This window comes from Clytia hemisphaerica, unplaced genomic scaffold, assembly GCF_902728285.1.
Source record: "Clytia hemisphaerica strain Z4C2 unplaced genomic scaffold, Clytia hemisphaerica genome assembly, whole genome shotgun sequence".
Classification (NCBI taxonomy): domain Eukaryota; kingdom Metazoa; phylum Cnidaria; class Hydrozoa; order Leptothecata; family Clytiidae; genus Clytia; species Clytia hemisphaerica.
Genome location: NW_027104321.1, coordinates 87,669 through 110,163, shown reverse-complemented (window position 1 = coordinate 110,163; position 22,495 = coordinate 87,669). Strand labels below are relative to the sequence as shown.

The following is a 22,495-nucleotide window of genomic DNA, read 5'->3' as shown; positions in this document are numbered from 1 at the left end:
ATAGTTTCAGCTGACAATAGTAACACTGAACAGGCTACTGAAGATAGGGGACCAGCACCAGGTCAGTTTGAAAAGCTTGCTGTAGATGAAGAATTAACAACATCTTCAGGATTTGCAGCCCCACTAACCAACTCTGATGCAGATGAAAATGTTAAAAATGCATTACGCCTATTTCTCGGAGAAAATTGCAATATCGAAGAACTTATTGAAACAGGTGTGATAGCCGACATAGGTAAGCTACACAATAACAAAAGGGAAAAACCTATCCCAGAGCTTTCCACAGAGGGATTTTTTACTATGTGCTATCCTCGTATATTTGTTAATGGAAACCTGTGATTACACTATCAAAGCAGCCAGAAATTTAAAATTTGAGGACTGAATTGATCATATATGATTTTGTAAAGACAATCGTGTACCTGCTCACAGATTCTTAAAATTTCATCTCATTAATATCAGTCTGCGTCAAAAAGCTTTAAATCAAGGAAGTTTTTGCGTTAAATTAATGAAAAGCATATAACAAGGGACGAGTTAGTTCAACAACTAGAAAATGAAAACGAGGCAATTCCTCGCAAAATATTATCAATGAGTGCTAATCTAGTTGACACAACACCATATTGGCGAGAGAGAAAACATGAATTAGACTAACTCTGTTTTTTATGTTGAAAGAACACCAGGTTTACCCTACTTATTTTGACACCAGTAGCTGTGCTGAGCACCACTGGCCTCAATTGCATAATGTTTTGATCAAATATATTGCTCAAACTAATGGAGAATCAGAAAGTGATGTTAGACTTAAATTTACAAATGATTCCAAGTACCGTCACCAGGTTATATTACAAAACCAACACATTGTCACCCCTTACTTTGATATAAGACATACCAATTATAAAGATACTGTTTTAAAAGACCTGTTTCAATATGAAGAGTTTTGGAGTCGTTATGAATTTGCCAAATCACGGGGCCAAATCCATTCTCACTCATTATATTTTTGAAAACTCCACTATCTAATAGTCAAGGCTACATTATCTCAAGATAAGGATGATCCAGCAGTCAACATTGCCAGTGACTTAGATAAATGGCTCCAAACCAATGAATTGAATGGAGAAGGTGTTTTTTCTCCCCAATTTGTTTCTATGCATCCTGCAGGGGGTGCAGTTGAATACTATGAGGATAAACCAACTGAATGGATTCCAAATAAACATCAATGGCCACTACCAGAAGGAACTTTGCCAGATGTAGATGCTAATGTGTTAAAAAAATGTATTATTATTATTATCAATTTATTTTCAGTTGGTAACAACGATAGGACCTAGTGTCCTAAATAGTTACAGCCGTGACCGTTTACTAATAAATTCCAACTTTCATAAAAATAGCTATTTACCACAATTTACATAATGGACAAGTAAAAAAATTATCTGGAGGCATTTTTAGCTTTCCCCTAAAAATATTAAATGTTGCAGAGCTTTTCACATCCTTCGGGAGACGATCCCAGATTAAAGAGCCGACAAAACTTAAAGATTGCAAACCGAACTTGACAGTGTTTGCTGGATGTAGCATAAGCTGTTCTCCTCTTCTTAGATTGAAGCCAGAATTTTTAATGGTAAAAAGTTTTGCTAGAAATAAGGGATTTTGTTTGTTCAAAGTTTTATAGATTTCTTCAAGGATTTTAAGAATGAATTTGATGTGAAAAGATGCTGTTTTAGATATAGTTAATAATTGAGATAAACTAGAGTCATGATCTTGATGAACTACAGCCAATGCTCTACGTTGAATTTTCTGAATTTGCTTATTGTTGTGTTTTACAAAATTCATCCAGATTAGTGGACAATAGTTAAAGTTTGAGAATATATAGGCGTGGCATAAAGCCTTCGCTGTTTTCAGAGAAAGAAAGGGGCGGATGCGTCTAAGTGCGCTGATTTTGTTTCCCGCATTTTGGCATTTCAATTCAACGTGAGAGCTAAAGCGTAGTTTGTCATCAATAAATATATCTAATAGTTTAACCTGATTTTTGACTTTGACTTTGATATTACCTATAGTAAAAATATGTATAGGTTCGAATCTACCGAGAAACATAACTTGAAACTTGCCAGGGTTAGCAACAAGCCCATTGATCTTAAACCAGTGTAAAATATCTTGAATCTCGATATTAAGTTTCAAAATAACTTCAGCAAGGGTTTTTGCGATTGCAAAGAGGGTGTTGTCATCGGCAAAGTTCAACCTCGCGGGTAGAGAGTAAAAGATCGTTTAAAAATATGTTAAAAAGAATTGGGCCTAAAATGGATCCCTGAGGAACACCCATACTAATAGATAAAAAACTACTTAAACTATTTCCAATTTTAACTCTATGTTGGCGATTTGTCAAATAATCATATAAAAATAATAGAATATTATGGTTTACACCATATGCTGCTAGCTTTGCGATAAGTAAATCAGGGGGTAGACAATCATAAGCTTTAGATAAATCCACGAGTACAGTACCCACAATATTTGAATCGTCAAGTGCCCTTTGCCAGAGATGTAATAATCGCAATATAGCATGCTGTGTACTGTGCCCTTTTCTGAAGCCACACAGTAACTCTGAGAAGCAGTTTTCTAGAAAAGATTTAACTGTTGGGCAATGATTTTTTCAAATACTTTGGATACTGTAGGAATTATGCTAAAAGGTCTGTAGTTTTTAACACTCGTTGGGTTGCCTTCTTTGAAGACTGGGGTTATTGTGGTCCGCTTTAAGCGTTCAGGAAAAAGTGCTTGGTTAAGACAAGAGTTAAAGCAGTTCTTGAGTACAAAAGAACAGATATTAGCAGACTTTTGGAGGAGTTTTGACCTTACATCCCTAGATGTAGATTTATTACAATTTAATGACATAATCAATTGATGGACAGTTTCAGTGTCAGCATTTGTAAATTCAAAGGAATTATCACCAAAAATGTTTCTGATTTTTATGATACTAGGATGGTCTAAATATCTTGCAATAGCATTGAGCACCGGATCACCAATGACCTGCTCAGTGTATTGCGGCCATTCGTAAATATCCAGTGTCTTGGTTATGCCATTAAAGTAATTATTGAAAAGTTGAGCAGTAGTAATATCACTATTTACAATTTCATCTTTATCAACTAAGATAATCTTTTCCGAAACGGTATGCTTATCTGAAAAAGAGAGTTTACATATTTCCCAAAAGTTTTGTCCAGAATTTCCGGGATTTGAGGCAACCTTTTTGAAATAGTTTTTCTTAATTTTTCGATTCAAGCTACAAACATAGTTTCGCTGTTTATGATAGGCACGCATATCTGAAAAACTGTTGGATCGATGATAGATGTTACGAAGTCTGGACCTTTCCATGATGGCTTTTCGAAGGGTCCTGTTTAAGTGGGGTTTTTCATGCCTACGAATTATCCTTGTTTTTCGAGGTGCATGCCTATCTAAAACATCTACGAATTTGTTCTCAAAATCATAAATTTCATTGATATTTGATGATGTCATTTGTAAAGATAGATCTGTCAAAAAATTCTTTTCGACAAAATCATTATAGCATCGATAATTTGCTTTACGAGTCTAGTATATCTACTTTTGAGCTGGGTGTATATTAAGTGGTGAAAATCACTAAGACCGGTGTCCCAAGAACCTGTCTTCTGCAACCCATATTTTTGGTTCGAAAGTATTAAATCAACGCGACTTCCTTCAACTTTTTTGAAGCAAGTTTTTGTTTTAATGTGACAATATAATGAATTTTCTCCCAGAAAGTTATTTAAGATTGGGTTTGTTGGTTCGCAGTTGAAGTCACCAATCAACATACATCGCTCAAAATTGGAATAAAAGTCTAACAAATCAGATAATAATTGGAAAAAAGATTCTAGCTTCTGTGAGTGATGTCTGTATAAAAACAAAATTAGCCACTTGTGAGATTTTAGGCGTAACTCAACAGGAATAAGCTGGATATCCTTAGGTAAGCTGAAGTCTCTAAGAAAACGTGAGGAAATTCCATTACGAACGTAGACAATTAAACCTCCACTCGTAGATGAAATATCCAATCTATATGGTGGCTTGTACCCCTTTCGGACAAGCTGTGATTTTGGAAAAAGAAGAATTTAGTTTGGACTCAGCTATGCATAGAATATCATACTTATCTCCTACGACTGAATTCAGCCCTTCCATCTTATTTTTCAGAGAGTTAATATTTAAATAAGCCAGATCTATGTTTTTACTTTTCTGATTTAATTTTTCTTTATGAGAGTTGGAACTAGAATGTCAATTTGTAGTTACCATTTTGAAATTTTTGGCCAGAGTAGCATTCAAGTGCAGCTTGCTCCGGTTAAGATGAAATTTTCCAATATTTGAGTTGTCGATGTACCCAATGTTTCGTTCTTCACACTTTGCTTTCAGTTGATCATTGATCAATCCAATCCTATCTTTGAAATTATCATCTCGATAAGTTAGAGAGGATATAACAACCGGTATTTCATTCGAGTTATAGCAGTGTAAAGCAAGCTTCACAATATTGTCTACAATTTCATCATTGTTAGAAGTTTTCTTCAAATCATTTGTTCCCACGTGGATCACAAGTTGGTCGGGTTTCATTTCTGAAGTCAGTTTTGAATAGTCGTACATTTGTGTTGTCATTAACTTGCAAAGGATTGAATCTGTTTTCCAAAGTGATAGCTTCCCCATCTTTTGTTTGCACGTTTTTACTTGTTCTCTTGGGAATTTGAAAAAACTCATTAGCTTGTTCAAGATTATTGTTTTTAGATTGATTTGTAGGTAGAAAAGTGTTTTTACGTGTGATCTCTTTGTTAGAGTTTGACACAGCCCTTTTCCTTGTAAAAGGGTGCAACGATTTGTTTGAATAAGAGACTCAATGATAGTGTTCTTGTGTCGAATTTCCTCCTCTAAGAAAATAATGTGCACTTCCAACATTGAGATGAATTTGTCCTTATAGTCATTTACTGTAGCTAAATTTCTTTCGAAAGTGTCATTGAATGAGTACCTTGTATTTCTTGGTCTTGTTTGTCTTTCTTTATTTAATTCTTCACGTATGATGTTTCTCAGGTCTGTCTTGATTTTCTGTTGCTCCCCTTCCTGTACTTTTCTGTCAATATATTGAAATACATCCTCATGTTCATCCTCATGTTCTTGCTGTGTTTTTGTATTTTGAACGCCTTCATTTTCTGCCATCATGACACGTGTGTACTGTTGTGACTGCTTGCTAGACTCAACTTTCAAACAAAGTAAAAAGACCGTAAAAGCTAGTTAATTGTTCCAAAAGAGCTGTATTCTCTGTCAAACAGATGAAAACAAAGTTAAAGAACTACATAGTGATACAGTTAATAAGGTCATGTTACACTCATGTAGCTCATATTGTCTCCGCCGGAATACTGTTACCACAAAGGAAAAAGATGAAAATGGTCAACAGGTTAAAAAAGTTGTTCGATACTGCAGGCATCATTTTGGTGAGTATGATGAGGAAAGTAAAAGATCTTCTGCAAAAGAGACAATTCCTTTTGCAGCTAGACTTACAGAAGGTCAAATACAAAGATATGAAGGGAGAAATGATCATCCTTGGATGGTTCAACATATACGTCTCAGGCTGTTATCCTGGGCAGGGCAATGTGACACCCAACCCATTGTCTCCCAAGACCTTTTAGCACTGATAAGATATATAACTGGATATTGTTGCAAAGGCAACACTTCAACCCAAGAATTGATTGATCTATACAAGCAAATACTGAATAAAGCAGAACCAACAATATCCCTAAAGTCGGTAGCTCAGAGATTGCTTTTAAAGACAGTAGGTTATGTAGACACTCCATCATCTGCTGCTGACTTTATCAATACTAAAAGAAAGTTATACAGCTGCAGCAGAAGATTTAAAAGAGCTGGTATTAGTGGTTACAGAGTGTGTGATCTTAATGCTAATGATGGACAAGTTACAAAGGAAAACAAATTGGATAAATTTCTTGGAGAAGGCAGAAGAAATGGAAATCCTTACCAGACTTTTTGTGACTTTCTTAAAAAATGTGATTGCCCAAAGAGATCTCCTTGCGGTAAGGACCATGTTCCTGTTTTTACTGGTTGTCAACGCTTTTGGGTGTGGTCAACTGGTGAAGACTTTTCCAAAGAACTCCTGATGAAGTTCTCACCTGGTACTTGGAGAAAAGTTGAAGATCTTATGAATGGTTTTGATACATATACACAGTCCTTCTCCGTTTTCCTTGATTCTGAACACTGTCCAGAATTTGCCAAGATAGGATATGATAAAAAGGTTGCAAGACGTGAGAGAGCAAAAAATCAAAGACAGCAACCACAGGAAGAGATCAATTTCTCGCAATCTACACTTGGAAGTCAAGATAGTCAAGCTTCACAAGACTCTGTCTTTGACACATAGGAGCCCTTCTCCTTAGAGACATTACAAGAGAGAACAGAGAATCCATTGAAGAGGCTCCTGTTGACGAGGAAGTGCTATATAGTGGTGGGGATGATTTCGATTGGCACACAAATGGTTTAAGATGGTTGGGTGTTGAATCTTTTTCTGATGCTCAGATTGAAGAAACTAAAATGTGGCTGCCAGACGTATCGAAGCAAGCCAATGAAGCTTTTCTTAGAGAAGGAAGACTTTGTACTTTGCCAGATGTAGACCCAAAATTAGTGAACTACATTCAAATGCTGATTGTTAATTACAATATAAAAATTCTATTAGAGTATGCCAGAGGTAATTTTTCTGTTGGGTACGAGAATTGTAAAAGAGTTATTGTTCAGGGCCCAGCGGGTACGGGCAAATCACAGATTGTGAAAATCGTCACCCGTCTTGTCCGCTGCATTTTCAAATGTAATCGATCTGTTTTAAATGTTGCCCCCACAAGTGCTGCAGGTCTGCTTTTACCTGATGGTGGCACCATTCATTCATGTGTTAACATTCCTAGAAAAACAAAAGAAAAATTTACTCTTGCTGACCGCCCCATGTCTGCTGATCAGAGCGACCATTTGAAAACTTTAACACTTGATGATGATAAGAAACAACTCTCTCTCATATGTCTTAATGCAGACGAAAGAGGATTGGTGGGTCAGTATGTTTTGGCATGGTTCCATCGAAGGTTTTCTGAAATGTCAACCAATCTATTAGACATTGAAAGTTGTGTACCATTTGGATGTATTCCCACTTTTAACTTTTTTGGTGATATATTTCAATTGAGAGCAATTGGGGAGCGCAATCTATTTGATAAAGTCCTGGAATAAACTGATCCAATTGATATAGCAGGTGCGCTCGTTTATAAAAATTTTGAAGATGTTTTTGTATTAGAAGAAATCATGCGCCAACAGCCCAACCAATCCGCATTGCTGAGACGCTTAGACAATCTACGAATCGGTAATGTAACCAGAAAGGACTGGGAGGAAATAAATCAACGATGTTATGATAATTTATCTCCTGAAGAAAAAAAGAATTTTGATGATGAAACTTCAGATGTTATTTGCTTAACAGAAACATGGAAGAAGGCAAATTGTTACAACCGCTCTGTTTTAAAATCAAAATATCATAATAATGAGAGAGTTGTAAATGATAAATTCAAAATGGCTATGGAAAACACCACAACACTGCAAAAGAGTCCTTGTCGCAAATACCCAACAGGACTGTCATTGCTGTTGGATGTAGAGTTATATTGACACGAAATCAAGGTTGTATGGCCAGGCTTGGATTAAACAATGGTGCTATTGGAACAGTTATTAGTATTATCTATAAACCTAATGTCAAACCACCACAGATGCCAGAGATTGTTATTGTTGACTTTCCAAGATACAAAGGACCAGTTTGGGATGAACACCACCCTACCTGGGTTCCAATCACAGCCAATATTGACACTTGTGAAGATGTCAAGAAATGTTGTAAGCGTACTGGCTTTCCATTGATAACAGGTTATGCCATCACTATTGCAAAATCTCAAGGTATGACAATAGGGCCAAACCAACAAGTCACTAATGTTATAATTAAATTTTCTTCTACGATAATTAATGTTTTGTGACAATACTTTTGTAAAAAATGCATTGCATTTGCATGCATTTTTGAATGCATTTACAGAACTAACAGCACTGTCAGATAACACTCCCATATCTAACAGCACTGTTAGATAGCACTCCAACATCTAGCAGCACTGTTAGATTACATTCCGATATCTAACAGCACTGTCAGATAACACCCCAATATTTAACAGCACTGTTAGATAACACCGCAATATCTAACAGCACTGTCAGATAACACCCCGATATCTGACAGCACTGTCAGATAACACCCCAATATCTAGCAGCACTGTTAGATAACACCGCGATATCTAACAGCACTGTCAGATAACACTCTGATATCTAACAGCACTGTCAGATAACACCCCGATATCTGACAGCACTGTTAGATAACACTCCGATATCTAGCAGCACTGTCAGGTAATAGTGCGAGACAACTTCGTGATCACAAGTCACGTGATATAACTTTTAAAAATGTCGGAAAAGAAATGGTTAGGGGGTCATGTATAAATTAACATATATAGTGTATCGTATTATGTGCAATTTATATTACCCATAATACCATAATACCATAATACCATCATCCTCGCATTGTATCATACTTTTATACTATCAAAGATTTAATACTATTATACTATAATTTTATCATCTTATCATACTATCGTTATAAGAATACACATATTATGTTTTTATACATGAAGTCCTGACGAAGTCCCAAAGAAAGGGTCCAGGTGAAACAAGAATGCAAGAGCCTGATTTAGTAATCTGAAAACATGAAGAATTTAATTTGACCAATATATGGTTGAAGCGTGTAGCAGACTAGAAGAGGAAGTATTCTTTTTTAATTTCTATTAGGTATATTCTGTACGTACATTTTATGACATATCTGTATGTAGCATTGGACAGTTTTGGAACTGGGTTAAAAGTAAGCATTCTTTTCATCCATTTAAAAATAATGTTTTTACACATTGGGCTAGTTCATTTATCAATTCTGGAGTTCTGTACAAACCTTTAGTTATTGGGGTGCCTTGGAGTTAAAAATTTCCAGAGATTTAGCTATAAAAGGAAAAAAATATCTGATATAGATAAAACCGGCCCTTTTCCAGCCAGGGCTTTCAGGACGACCCTGTTGAGGACCCTGTCGACGCACCAGACTTTTTTACGAAAGTCAGGTGTAAAATGAGAATTTTTTTTACCACTGGACAATTTCTACACCGGACTTAAGGAAGTCGGATGTCCGGTGTCAGAGAAGAATATTTTTTCCCACCGGACAATCAAAACACCGGACATGACCAGTCCGGTGCATCCGGTGTTTCTTAATTTTTTGTTTCATAAATGTCCGGCGTCCAAAATTCCTTGTATGCAACACCGGACTGACACCAGACTTATTACGTCTGGTGTAGTGAAAGGATACTTTTTGCCACCGGACAAATAAATCGGACAGTCCGGTGCGTCGGCAGGGTCCTCCCTGTTGACGCAACGGACCGGCCGGACAGTCCAGTGTGTTTATCCAGTGCCACAAAGTATTCCTCAGTCACATCAGAAACCTTTTGTCCGGTGTTAGTTCCGGTGTTAATTTTTAGAACTTCTGGACACCGGACAAAAAAATTTTTATTAAAAAAATAATGCGCGAGAGACAGGAATAATAAGCTTGAATCACTGATTGAAAAAGAATAATTCCTCTCTGACCATTAAGCAAAGAAAAACAGTTTCAATCTTTCTATCAATTTCAGCTGATAAAAAGGGTGTCGAAATTAGAGGAGGGATGTCGACATGAGACGGGTCACGGTACTTAGGTAATTAGATTGAAACAACACAGTACTGTAATTATGCTTTTATTCTATGAATAGATAGGGGGGGTTGTAGGGGCTCAAAATATCGTTTTCCCGTCAAAACTTTTTCTGTATTCCCGGAATCCCGAAAATTAAAAAAAATAATAACACCGTCACACCGGTTTGTACAGGCTCAAATACCGGCATAATGACAAAAAATAAGGCCAAATAAACGTCTTCGTCTGATTTCAAAATACCGTTTTCCCTAAAAAAGGGCCAATCCCGTCACACCGTTAAAGTACAAACCCCCCCCGATAAGTGCTTTGTCGTAAAAGTCTGCTCTCCTCAGATCATTGTCTACGCTACTGGCAATCAATGGACTCACTTATTATCTAAAATTATTAAAATCGATAACTGATTGATAAAATTTTTTAAATTAATTTAATTTTTAAAATTGATACTCACAATGGCTAGTTACCGTCAACTGCTCTAACTTGGGACTATCTGACAAAACATGGGGCGGCAATTCGGCCCCCATTTCATCGAACCACCAAAGTCATTTGATTTGGGTTAAGGAACGGTGTATTTAAAAATACACGATTTCTCTTTTGATTTTACAGTAAGTGAAAATACAGACCAGATATGCAACAGTCCCATGTTTTCACCAATTGTCCAAAGTTAGAGCAGTTGACGGTGTCTATTGTTGATTTTGATATTTAGTCAGGCTTATTATAAAGGCAGCAATTGCACTTTCCTTGTAGGGTTTCATTGTAATTAAGATAGTTTAAATTCTGTATCAATTGTTCACAAAAACATTCATTGACATGGTTGCTGTTAAAAGCAAAAAGCTGAAATTTGATACAACTGTTCCTTGGCTGGTTTTCATATTGGTTAAATTTTGATTTTTGGGTCTGGAGACCAGTTCTAGTCCCAAAAAACAAAGGGCCTGAAATCAACTGAAATTATAATCGTTTTGGGGTTGACTGAAGTAGTAGTAGATAGTTGACTGAAACGTCTCTCAATCAACCGAGAAAAGAAAATATTAGCAAATTATGCTGTAGAATTGTCCATAATACAAAACTGAAAGATCTAACTCGTTTAAAAATGGTAACCAAATCAATGTTACAACAGATTGATCATTTTATTAACTATTCTCTCTAGATATAAAACTGTTGATTCGACATAACATCAAAAAATGGCTTTACACGAAAGAGAAAAGAGTATAGAAAAAGTATGTTCATGTTTGTATTACCCTCATTAGACTATTAGTGATTACAAAAACCTTTGTCATTTTATATTATGTGGGTGTAATCTTCACGTGATAATAAGAAATATAGTCTGCTCAGTTTTCTTTCTTTAATGATGTCTTTAACAAGCTTTGATTAAATTTGAAATGATTTGAAAAAATCGACAGTCTATTGTCTTCATTAAAAGTAAAATTAGATTAGATTGTTTAGTTTTCGGCTTTTATAAAGCATTTTGTTTGATTCTTTGTAAACCCATTTGACAAAATTACAATTACCCAAATGAAAGTGAACAGACTGAAACCCACACATTTTGACATTGTACGTTCATGTTTCAATTACTATCAGCATTAATGGCTTCTTTCTGAATTTCCCTTTGGTTTCTACTCAACAGGTGGTACAATATCTTGAAGAACTTGGTCTACACAACTTGATTCCAACTTTCATCAAAGAGAAGGTGTCCTCTCTTTCATCTTTCAAAATATTTTTTAGGGTTGATGATAGACCAACGACAGATTTTTTTTCATCTTTTTTGAATGCAATTAATAGAATGAAGAGCCTATTCGACTTTTCAAATTGTTGTAATGATAGGATTTTAAATATTATGCTTACCACCATAGGATTTTATGCTTTTATGAGCTTTATAAATACTCATAAAAAGAAAAAGTGTTAGGTGATTGAATTTCTTCATTTTCTGCATTTTTTAACAATTTTGTGGAAAAATTTATTTTTATTTTTATTTTTTCAATATCTTATTAATGATAATCACTTTTAATAATATTAAAAATCAGGCAACTGTGAAAGAAAGATGTAAAACACCATTGCAGGGATTTTTCTAAGCACTTTGAACTGGGGCCGTTTTTGTAAATTTAGATTGAGTTTCTAATAAGTCTGAAAGGGCATCTTCTCAACAAACTGTGCATCCATAAAGTTTTGGGTTTTGTAGGCATTTTTAAAACCTCCCCCACAGTGGGTCCAGAGCCAAGCCCTGGTGGAGGTTCATAGGGTAGTAGAATGTGTAGATATTTAGCTTCAAGTTTCTTCTGAGTTTGGGTTACGATAGTAGCCATAGCGTTGGTTTGTTTGATACCGTTTTGAGTATTAATGCTAGCATTAAAGTTATCTGAGATGGCTTGGATAAGTCCATTGACTGCGCTAAATTGGGACACATTTTTGTTTTGAGCTGCTGCTGAAACTTTGAACCGTCGAGTTTCCTGATAGGTGGAGCATACACCGTAACAGCGAAAATGATCGATTGCTTCTCTGCTTTTAGCAACCAAAGATAAACCTACTTGGAGCATGGTAGGCTTTCCGAGAATCGTGCTTGATACAATGCTTTCTATCATAGCTGCAGGCAGTGAATGTTTTAACTTATCTGAAATTTCTGAGAGTAGATCAAGAAGTGTCTCGCTACCGTTAAAAATGTTTTCGTTTATTAGGGTGTATCGGTCGAAAGTTCTTTTCAAAGATTTGGTTTCCTTTACAATTTTTTCCGCGATCGATTTCATTTGAACGTGGTAGTCCTGCTCGTCATCGTTTTCGAGTTTCAATATTGTTTCTGCTTTTGTCTTTAGCATAACTATCGTTGCAGTTCCTGGCGATGACAGCAAAAATACTTCGTCTTTCATCTCCTCTTTCAGTTTCAACATAAATCTACTTCTATTCGATTCGGTACCGCCATTATCAATATGAAGATTATGAATCTCAATCGAATTCCAAACCTTTTCAGGGTCACTCTTTAGTGCGGTAATAACATTTTGGAGAGACTTATCTGAGCTTGACTCATTAGCAGACATTCGCCTCGCAGAATCAATGCTTCTTTCATTTGTGAACGATTTGTAGCAGTTTACATGATATCGTCCATTAGCAGCATGCAAGTCTGATGTAGCTCCTTCCAAACGAACTCTTACTGCCTCACTTGTATCGTCTTTCCTCTTATCGCAAATCTGAAAAATCATGAAAGCAAAACTTGCTAAACATCTCTTCCTCTATATTCCCCCTCCTTACCTCACTCCACCCCCCCCATTCCCCCTCACCTCACAATCTCTCCATCCATCCTTATCCTCTCTCTTGGCATCTTTTCCTTGTCAATTTAACGTTCTTTCACTTATTGTCTGAAATTCGAAATTGTATTTCGTATTCGAAAAAAAAAATTAATCAGAAAAGCAGAAATGCAAATGTTAGAAATATAACATACCTCTAGTAAGGTTTCCTTTACTGTCTTCATTCCAGCCCCTCTGTCTGCTGTTCTACAAAGCATACCTTTATTCTTTTTCCATCGTTTTTGGTTCTTTGGATCACGTTGGACTAAACATGTGCTCCCACAAAATAGACAATGTTCATTAAAATCGAACGCAGTATCAGATCTCCTGGTCCGTTTTGCTGCAGGTTGATGGCTGTCTGAAGTTTTACGTTTATGTCTCTGAATATGGTCTGTAGATGTATACTCTAGAAGACATTCTTTATGAACAAATTTCATTGCTTCTCCACTAAATAAATCGAGGTTATCTTTACGTTTTCGACTTGCCTTTTTGACTATTGATAGTCGATTTTGAGTTAATTCCAATAATAATGCTCTTTCTTCTTCTTTCTTCTTACAATTTTCAAGAACGTTCTTAAAGCAGCAAACTTTTTGAATTTTTCCTTCTTTTCCTTCTGTTTCTTCCTCCATTTTGATCTTTCTACTATTCTATTTTCTTTCTTTTTCACTAAAGATAAAAAACGACAATTTGACATTTGAACTCCATGAAAAACCCTCAACTTCTTTTCAACGTGATAACAAACTCAAATTTAACATTATAAAGGAAAAAAAGACTAAACTACTGGAAAATCTTTACTCACTTTGAGTACGTTTCTAGCTCTCACTACAAATAAAAGAGATTTCATTTCAGATTCCTGTTTCATATGATACACGTCTCGTGTATATGGTTAGAGAAAAACTTAAAACAGTGAAAATGATGACGTCATCATTTTTCATTTTGAGTCACATTGAGTACATTTTCATCGTTTCTCGTAAGCAGAAAAGTTGTTCGGTCTGAAATTTCCTTTCCAACGGTGTGTCACATGCCTATGTTCAAAGAAAAAATTAAAAAATGAAAATGATGACGTCATCGTTTTTGACATTTTTCTCACTTTGAGTACATTTTTAGTTTTTGATGTAAGCAAAAAAGTTGTCGAGCTTGAAATTTCCTTTTCAACGGTATATAATATGACAATGTTTGAAGAACTTAAAATTTTCACATTTTTGGATTTTTGCAAAAATCCGCCATTTTGAAAAATCTGCCATTTTGAAAAATGCTCAACCTTAGAAAAATAGCACTCTGGCTTAAAATAATCCTAAGGGTCCCAACTATCAATTCCAGCAATAAAATGTTGTTCATACTCCATGTATAGGTTGTGCCAAATATCCTAACTTCAGCCCCTGACTATATGGTCACTCATTAAAAGAAAGTATTTTTGGTAAAACCGGTTAAAACATGATTGAAACTTATGTTGAATTAGATACTGTGTACCATCTGACTTTGACCCCGGGCTATGACCATTATTATTGTGATTTTGGTAAACTATGATAAATCTTTTTTTTTCATTTAGTGCTCAACTTCAAGGCGGTATGGCGGAGATACAAAAGCAGAACCTTCAACCTCATCAAGAAGTAACTATATGGCAGAAAACTTGAAGGCTGGAGTTCGCAGTCCTTACCGATTAAATTCATCTTTTTATGGTTCAATAGACGGGGTTGTAAACGGGAGGGTAGTCGATGAAGGATTGAAGGCATTAGCTGATGATTTTCTAGCCGATGAAAGACTTAGCGATGATCTTATTTTACATGTTATCGAACGACTGAATTCTGATGACAGTAACAAATCATTTTGTGTTTCTTTCACTCGAGAATATCACGGTGCATGGAGTGAAGAAGTTGTTTCTAGATTTAAGTGTAAGTTTGAGAATGCCCACGATGTTGAAACCATTTTTGTATTTTTGAACACAGGTTGCTACCGCTATGACTGATTAAAAGAATTCAGGACCTACTTAGGGGAAGGCAAATCTGAAATGATAAGAGACTTACAGCTTGTCATTATGCCTTAGCAATAATCGACGTAAAAGATCAGAAAATTACTTACAGCTGCTCGGCAGGCTGGGAATTCCCTGAAGAATTCAGCGAGAAAATGAACTCTTTACTGGAGTTATTTGGTTATCATGGTTACCATTGACCGGTCACACGAGAGGGTAGACCAATTCAAACACGTTTGTCAAAAGGGTAAATGTTCCGAGAACTATCCCCTCCAAACTTGTGGAGTGATTTGTGGAGTGGTAGTTATAATAGTTGCAGTAATGTGTATTTACAAAAAAGATTACTTATGTAATCTTTTAAGTATTCCAAGAAAAAAGTTTGTTTACTCGTACTAAGAGATGTTACATCTTACAGTACCTTTTTGCGTCGCTGTGTTATTCGTTGGTTATTCTGTGGTTTCGATTTGTTAGATGATTTGAAGCAGGGGAGAGAGCCAATCCCAAAAATACCTTTAGAAAATATAACAACATGCCCGCTTCCATCTCCTGATAAATCTGATAAAGGTGAATCTTTTGTCGACTTTGAGTTAGAAAAAGGTGGAGCTGATAGTGCGCCTAAAGATGGTAGTCAAGGCTTTCAATATAATGTCCCTAAAGAATATTTTGAAGGGCTTAATAAAGATGAGGTTTTTAACTTGGCTGGCTTGTTGTGCAACGCTGAAAATAAAGTATGCTCTAAATACGAAAATGAGCATTTCCATTGTAGATTGTGTGATGACAGGACTGAGGTTAAGCGCTCTCGTTCGATCAGACATCTCGAAAATACTCACTTCAATTTAAAACATGCTCCACAGCTGAAAAACGGTTTTATATCAATTGGGTTTAAGAAGGGAGATCATTATAAAACTCAAAACTTAAGCTACTATTATCATTGTCCCGAGTGCTCCAAGGTCACACTTCAAAAAAATAATTTCTTGATTCATTACAATACCCATTTTCAGGAAAATGTCAAGAAGAATTTGATGAGTGTCAAAGGTAGTAAAACGGAAAATAATGTTCAGAAAAGGACCAATGAGGCAGCCCAGCGTAGCACATCGATTATAAAGCCTGTTCGTCGACATCCTGGTGAAAATGTAACTTGTTCCGTTTGTTGTCAGTCGATGTTAAAAAGCTCTTTGAAGAGGCACATGTCTTTAAAACACCCTGATGTCACGCCAGCTTTATCAAAGGCAATTTGTGTAGACCGGGAAAGTGCTATCTTCATGGTTAAGAAGAACATAACAGGTACACCATTCCCAATTCACGTTCAAAGACATTACATTCTAGTACATTCTAGTACTCCTTTAGTGTTTTGTGAGTCCAAGGAGTACAACGTTGAGTTTGGGGTTGCCAGTTTGAGTAGTCGCAGAGAAGCGCTGTGTCGCCATCTTAAGGATGTAGATGGCAACGCTGATTTTCCACAAGAACAACAAATGACCGAAGAAGAGATACACGAAGTGGCTATGAATGATATTGTTTCTTCCACATTGAAAGAAGAAACAATTGAGATGTGTATAAACTTACTGCACTCTGCCAACTCATTTTCCAAACCAGTGGCCGTTCCCTGGATATTTCCTAAGTACATTCATATTTCTGTTTTCACAAATAAAAAACACCACAATGCTTTACTTAAACGATTTGTAGTGACTTATGATCGATCGTCTGGGCAGTTTGACTGTGGGTGCGCGCAACGATTATATATTTGCGTTCATAAAGCAATGGCATTGTGCTATTTGACAATGCATGATCTTTTATCATCCAAGCCAACTTTTGTTACGTCAAATGAAGGGCTCCTTTCTGAAAGTGCTTTAGATGGGGATGTTACTGTTGAGAGTGATATAAACGCAACCTCTAGCGAATGTTCTTCAGATTTAGATTATGCCCGAATGTGCAAGTATATCCGCGAAAACAAAACTTACTCAGAATCTGATTTGCGTGAAAAAAGACATATCGATATTACAAATACGCCGAGAAAACTATATCCATCCGAAAAGGTTTGTTTTCATTGTGGGGAAGATTTGTCCGTTCCGCAAATAGCCTCTCGTAAGGCAAGGCTAATTACCGCCAATAAGGTTTACACAGACTTTGTGACTTACCATAGTTATTGTCCCGGTTGTCGGATATATTATCGATACCAGGAAAGTAAAGATGGTATACATAACTATAACGACAGCCCTTTACTGGGATTTGATGTTTGTATGCAACTTCGAGGACACACTCTGCAAAACAACTCAATAAATTCGTACATTGAGTCTTTAGATTTTGTTATTGATTTGAAGTTGGATCAGCAAAAAGTATCAAACGCTTATTTCCTTTTTGAAATACTCGCAACGAGTGAGATCTGCTTCAAATGCTCGATATGTGGTGACCATCCTTGGGCATTGGTAACGGATGTTAATCGCAAAATTGCATTCAAATGCTCCATGGAGGACATTGGTGCAGATGAAATCACAGATGATTTTGACGGAGAGGTTGATTCTGACAAGTTCTGGGAAGATGTGGAGTTTGATATTGTAAATAGGGCACTTCAAGAATCCAAAACTGTCAAAATTAAGCCTAGCCTCCATTATTGGTCACCTTTTATGAACAAGAAATCTCGAAGTTCCCATAAACTCTTGAATACCGAATTCAAGAAAGTGTCTTCTCGTACTGATTCCATGGAAGAGGATTATAGAGAGGTATGTAAGGAAAGAATCTTGGAAATGCTAACTCAAGAATCCGCAAAAAGGGTGAAAACTATCGCCAGGTCTTGTGGGTTTAGTAGTGACGGCTCTAAATTTGACATTTTGAACCGAATAAAAAACTCTTTTGCGAGAGAAGGTAATCAGTTTAAAAAGATTTTCACAAAGCTTTGGGGTCATTCTGGGGGATGGTTAAGTCTTTCATGTGTGCACGGTATCGTTTATTATGTCAAGTTTTTATTGAGAGCCGAGAGTTGTCGAGACTATGTTGATGCCATTCTTTCATTTAAACATGTACCAAATGTTATCATAGTTGATTTGGCACATATATTGGCGCGTCATGCCAATGGCTCAAGACGGGAAGACACTTTAAGATTAGAGAAAGGTGATCAAGAAGGCAAACTATTCTATCCATTCGATGGAAGGATTGATGATCCAGATGACCCAGAAATTGTTGCTGATGCAACTAATGTTGAACTGGAGAGATCCTTTCCATGGATGGATCCAACAAAACATTTAAAGAGCGGTGAAAATAACAATCCCAATTGCCACCCTGTCACCGGTAGTGATCGACACTTTTGTCTGTTTGACCGCTTTCATGAGAAAAATACTAATGCTGAAATCGAAATTTTGAGACGAGTAACTATCATACCTGAGCTTCATTCTCAGATTAACACCCAAGTTGAGGAGCAACTACATAGAAAGTTTCGGGAATCAACGAATTCTTTGAATATGCGTTCGCCTATCAACCATATATTTCTTTTTCGATCGATGTTAGGGCATTAAAACTTAAAAAGAGATCGAAAGTTAGTGAATGGATACTTAAACAAATACGACGGAGTCCATTATGATTTTCTAGGTAGATTGAATTTTGGGAGGAGTAATTTACAAGAATTCAACAGCAATGTCGATAGCCACGCAGTTAATATGTCAAACTCTAGCACAACCACGGTGTCCAGTTCAAAAGACACACAAGAGCCTGAGGGCCTGGGTAGTCTTAAAGGAAGATCCCAGCAGTCATTTGGATCTGCTGAAACGGGGTGCAACAGCTCAACCCTTCCTTCATCACCGTTATCAGAGGAATCTTCATTATCACTCGATAAAAAACATGATTCTGATGTAGTTCCAGTTACACGGAAGAACCAACCGAGACATAAAGCAAAACGTTTTAGCGGTTATGTGGTTGATGAACGAACAGCAAAACGTCGGTGTTTCGTTGAAGTTGGTAATGATGAAACTAATGACAGTGATAATCAAGGGGTTGAGTTGTTAGGCCATCAGAACAAGCAAAAACAGTTCTTAGGCTCTGCGAGTGACGAAAGTGTTGCGAAGAAGACAAACGTTGCGTCGGACAAAAAATCCCGTGCGTCTAAACCCGAGCCGGATGAGCCATGGAACTTGCCATTCTCCGACTCAGATAGCCTTTGTATGACTTTGAGAGATAAAAGTTGGATTTTATTCGGGAAGTCTTTTAATCAAAATATAATGGAGGCTGCTATGTTTTTTCTGAAGGGAGCAAGGTCTTCGGACTTTCAATGTTTGTCAGAGGGAAGCTATTATCCGTGTGAACTTGGATTTATTCAAATAATTGAAGTTGCCATTGGCCACTGGGTAGTTGTTACAAGTGGTTTCCTAAAGTGCATTCAAAGAAGGAAAATCCTCAAAATAAGATCTTTATATTTGACCCTCACTACAAAATCTTCTACAAGCACAAAGAAAAGCGAGTGTCGTACCCCCTGTCTCTCTTAAGGGCTGTTCGTTCGTTCATCGAGTATCCGGGAAGCAGCATCAATATAAAGATTATGGATATTCCTCAAGCCTCGAAAGTTTCCCTATCTGGTCCATATGCAATTTGTTTAGGTTATATGCTTTCTTCAAATATGAATCCTGTCACTCTGAAATTCGTTGATGAACAAAAAATTCTTGATGGCATCGTAAAATTCATGGAAGGAACAGAAGGAATTGACATGTATTTAGAGAAGCGCAGTAAACCTAAGCAAGACGTTTTGTTTCAGTGGGAAGAAAAATTATTTTGCTCTTGTTTGAAGCCCGATTACGGGGAAGCGTTCAAGAAATGTAATGTCTGTGAAAAGTGGTACCATTTGGAGTGTGATCCGTTAAAATCCGATACAAACAAAAGGTTGGCATGCACTGAATGTAGAAAAGCCTCATCTGTTCATTCCAGTAACGAAATTCTGAGTGAAAACCACATCATTGCGACTCAGCTCGAATGCATCACCAAAAAGCCTTTGTTTGAGATTTCTGTTCCTAAAAAAGGAGGTTGTGTCAAAGGTTTGTCATTAAAACACACTCATTTTATCGATGGTCCTTTATTTTGGCTATCGCAAACTCTACACTATTGTAAAGAGCTAAAAGAAATGCTGCTCGAGTATGACTCTGCCAAAGAATTGCTGGATGTATTAGATTGCTTTGTGAAAGATGCAGATATGGGTAGGTTGGAATGGTTTTCCTCAATCATTGGTAAGAGTATTGATCATTACAATGATATTGATTTCCGCACTGGCGATGAAAAAAACTTCTTCAAACCTTTATCTGGAAGCGGAGGGTTCCATTTTACTTTTGAATCAACGTGTAGTAGTTCTTGCAGCTCAAATCCAAAATATGAGAGAACATTGATAAAAATTTCGACAGCCCGTTCGCCACTTGAAGAGAGGATGTGCGATTCACTGAAACCAAAAAAGGAGCCTTGTTTAGATTGTGAAGGTAGTGTGACAAAGACAATATCAGAGGTTCCGCATTTCCTTATGATGTCAGCTGATTGTTTGAATAGATTTGAAAAGCTACCAACCTTGATAACTTTTGATATGTCAGATAAGAAATTCACTTTTGTACTGGTCCTTGTTACTCATCAGGAATTGGAATTGAAGTTACAAGCAATGAACCATGTCAGCCTATTCCGTTACATCTCAAAAGACTGGTTTCGCTTTGACGGCCTCAAAGAACAACGGGTTACCTGTGAGGGTTCTTTGAATACAATCTCTGATCGGAAGTTACATTTCTTAGTTTATCTAGACCAAAAGTTTTTTCACGAAAATCTTAGCAATCGTTATATCATAATTGACAACACTAGTTTGTATGAAGATGATAGTGACGAATCAGGTGACAATCAAACATCTGTCAGTTTTAACAACTTTTCATCTACTTTGTCTCAGCTGAAGTATCGTTTTTTTTTTTGGGGGGGGGGGGGGTGTACAGGTTTGACGGTATTAGCTTTTTTTCCGTCCGTGTCTCGGTGTTCGAAGAAAACAGTAATTCGATTTCGGTGCCAAACATGACATGAGGTTTTTCTTATCTGTCATAAATGCATGTATATATGTACATTATTGTTTGGTTTTCTCGTTGAACTGATTTGGTTACGGTACTCTTAAAAAGGGCATTTCCGGACTTTCCTGAGCCGGGAAAAGCCGGTATAATGCCCCAAACGACCCAAATCGCCGGTCTTTATGCCCGGACATCTTTTCCACTTTTCGAGTTCATTATAACAAGCCTTGGGGGCCTTGCAGGAGCCCCCAAAGCTTGCAGAAAGTCGCGAGTTCCGGAGGCTTGCCGGGGAGTTCCGGAGGGGTCTGAAAAGTCCGGAACACCCGGATGGGGTCGGGCCACACCCAAAAAAGGTCAGGGTGCAATCTCAAGTGGTCCGGTCAAAGTCTCGAGGAGTTAGGCCCGATATACTAACCCAACCCCTAAAGACGCTACGGAATACTTTAGAAGGACGTTAGAAGGATGTTTTTTAATTGTCCATTCATTTTTTTTAATTGTCCATTCATTTTTGATTGCTTATGTCATAAAAGTGTCAATATTTATTTTGACATAGGACTGTTTGGTGTCATTCTGTTCCTTGTTCATCAATGATTTCAAAAAAAAAGGTTTCGTTTAAAACGCCAAATTGTACAAAAAGTTAGGCGGCGAAGAAAAAATTTGCCAGGTGTTACTTTTGTGCACATGGTGAAGAAAAAGAAGAAAAAAATTGCTAACTTTGAGTATGAAAATTTCAATGACCTAAGCAATTTTTTCCAAATTTTTCTCATTACGTCTCAAAACTCTGAGTGGAGTGGACGTGGTTTATGTGAAAGGTTGCTTTTTATCAGTAAGTTTAGGCAAACGTAAAAATTTGCAGATTTTACAATTGATTAATTTGAACTTCGTTTATATCATTTAGCAATTAATAAACCAATTCAATTATGATCACCGTGACGTGGATTTCAGAACATGTTGTACGCTTGGAAGTGAACACGATCATTACGATAACAATAATTACTATAGACTTTTTTCACCAAACCATAACAATGCAGGAAGAACAAAACCAGGATTGGCTGGATAACTTCATTAATCTTGTGGATGACTTCTGACTGCACACTTGAATGACGATCCCAAAAGAAAATTCTTCTGTTTGTAAATAAAAAAAAAATCTTATATTTTTTCAAATCTGTAAATAAAAAACGAAAACGCATACCAAATTCTCACTCAATGAGTAATATTTTTTGCTAGCTAGGCTGTAACAGTTCCAAAATTTAAATAAGAGAGTTGCATCTTTATTCGGTTTGATGGATTTTTCTAGACGTTTTTACAGGCTTTTTCATTACTCAGAATTACTATTTTCGGACTTAATATCCTCGAAAACATAAAACAAAAAATACCTCAGCTCACAAAGTTCTAAAATTATAGAGCTTGGTGCAGGTAGATTAGTCTGACACAGAATGTTATAAACAGTCTGTGTGTG

General features: G+C 36.6%; 2 protein-coding genes across 2 annotated transcripts; one reads left to right on the top strand and one right to left on the bottom strand.

Annotated features, from left to right (window-relative positions):
• Positions 1-7,673: 7,673 nt before the first annotated feature.
• LOC136817601 (uncharacterized) lies at positions 7,674-8,167 on the top strand. Its single transcript, XM_067073928.1, has 2 exons — positions 7,674-7,935; positions 8,109-8,167. The coding sequence occupies exons 1-2, from the start codon at positions 7,674-7,676 to the stop codon at positions 8,165-8,167; spliced, it is 321 nt and encodes a 106-aa protein (XP_066930029.1).
• A 3,725-nt stretch (positions 8,168-11,892) lies between these two features.
• On the bottom strand, positions 11,893-13,694 carry LOC136817600 (uncharacterized). The gene is made up of 2 exons (XM_067073927.1): positions 13,221-13,694; positions 11,893-12,969 (listed from the first exon to the last, which is right to left on the bottom strand). Exons 1-2 carry the CDS (start codon positions 13,692-13,694, stop codon positions 11,893-11,895), a joined length of 1,551 nt encoding a protein of 516 aa, XP_066930028.1.
• Positions 13,695-22,495: the final 8,801 nt, after the last annotated feature.

Coding starts and splice junctions, on each gene's coding strand:
- LOC136817601 (XM_067073928.1), top strand. CDS start 7,674: ATGGCCAGGCTTGGATTAAACAATGGTGCTATTGGAACAGTTATTAGT. Junction 7,936..8,108: donor CACTATTGCAAAATCTCAAG/GTATGACAATAG, acceptor CATATCTAACAG/CACTGTTAGATAGCACTCCA.
- LOC136817600 (XM_067073927.1), bottom strand. CDS start 13,694: ATGGAGGAAGAAACAGAAGGAAAAGAAGGAAAAATTCAAAAAGTTTGC. Junction 12,970..13,220: donor TAAAGGAAACCTTACTAGAG/GTATGTTATATT, acceptor ATGATTTTTCAG/ATTTGCGATAAGAGGAAAGA.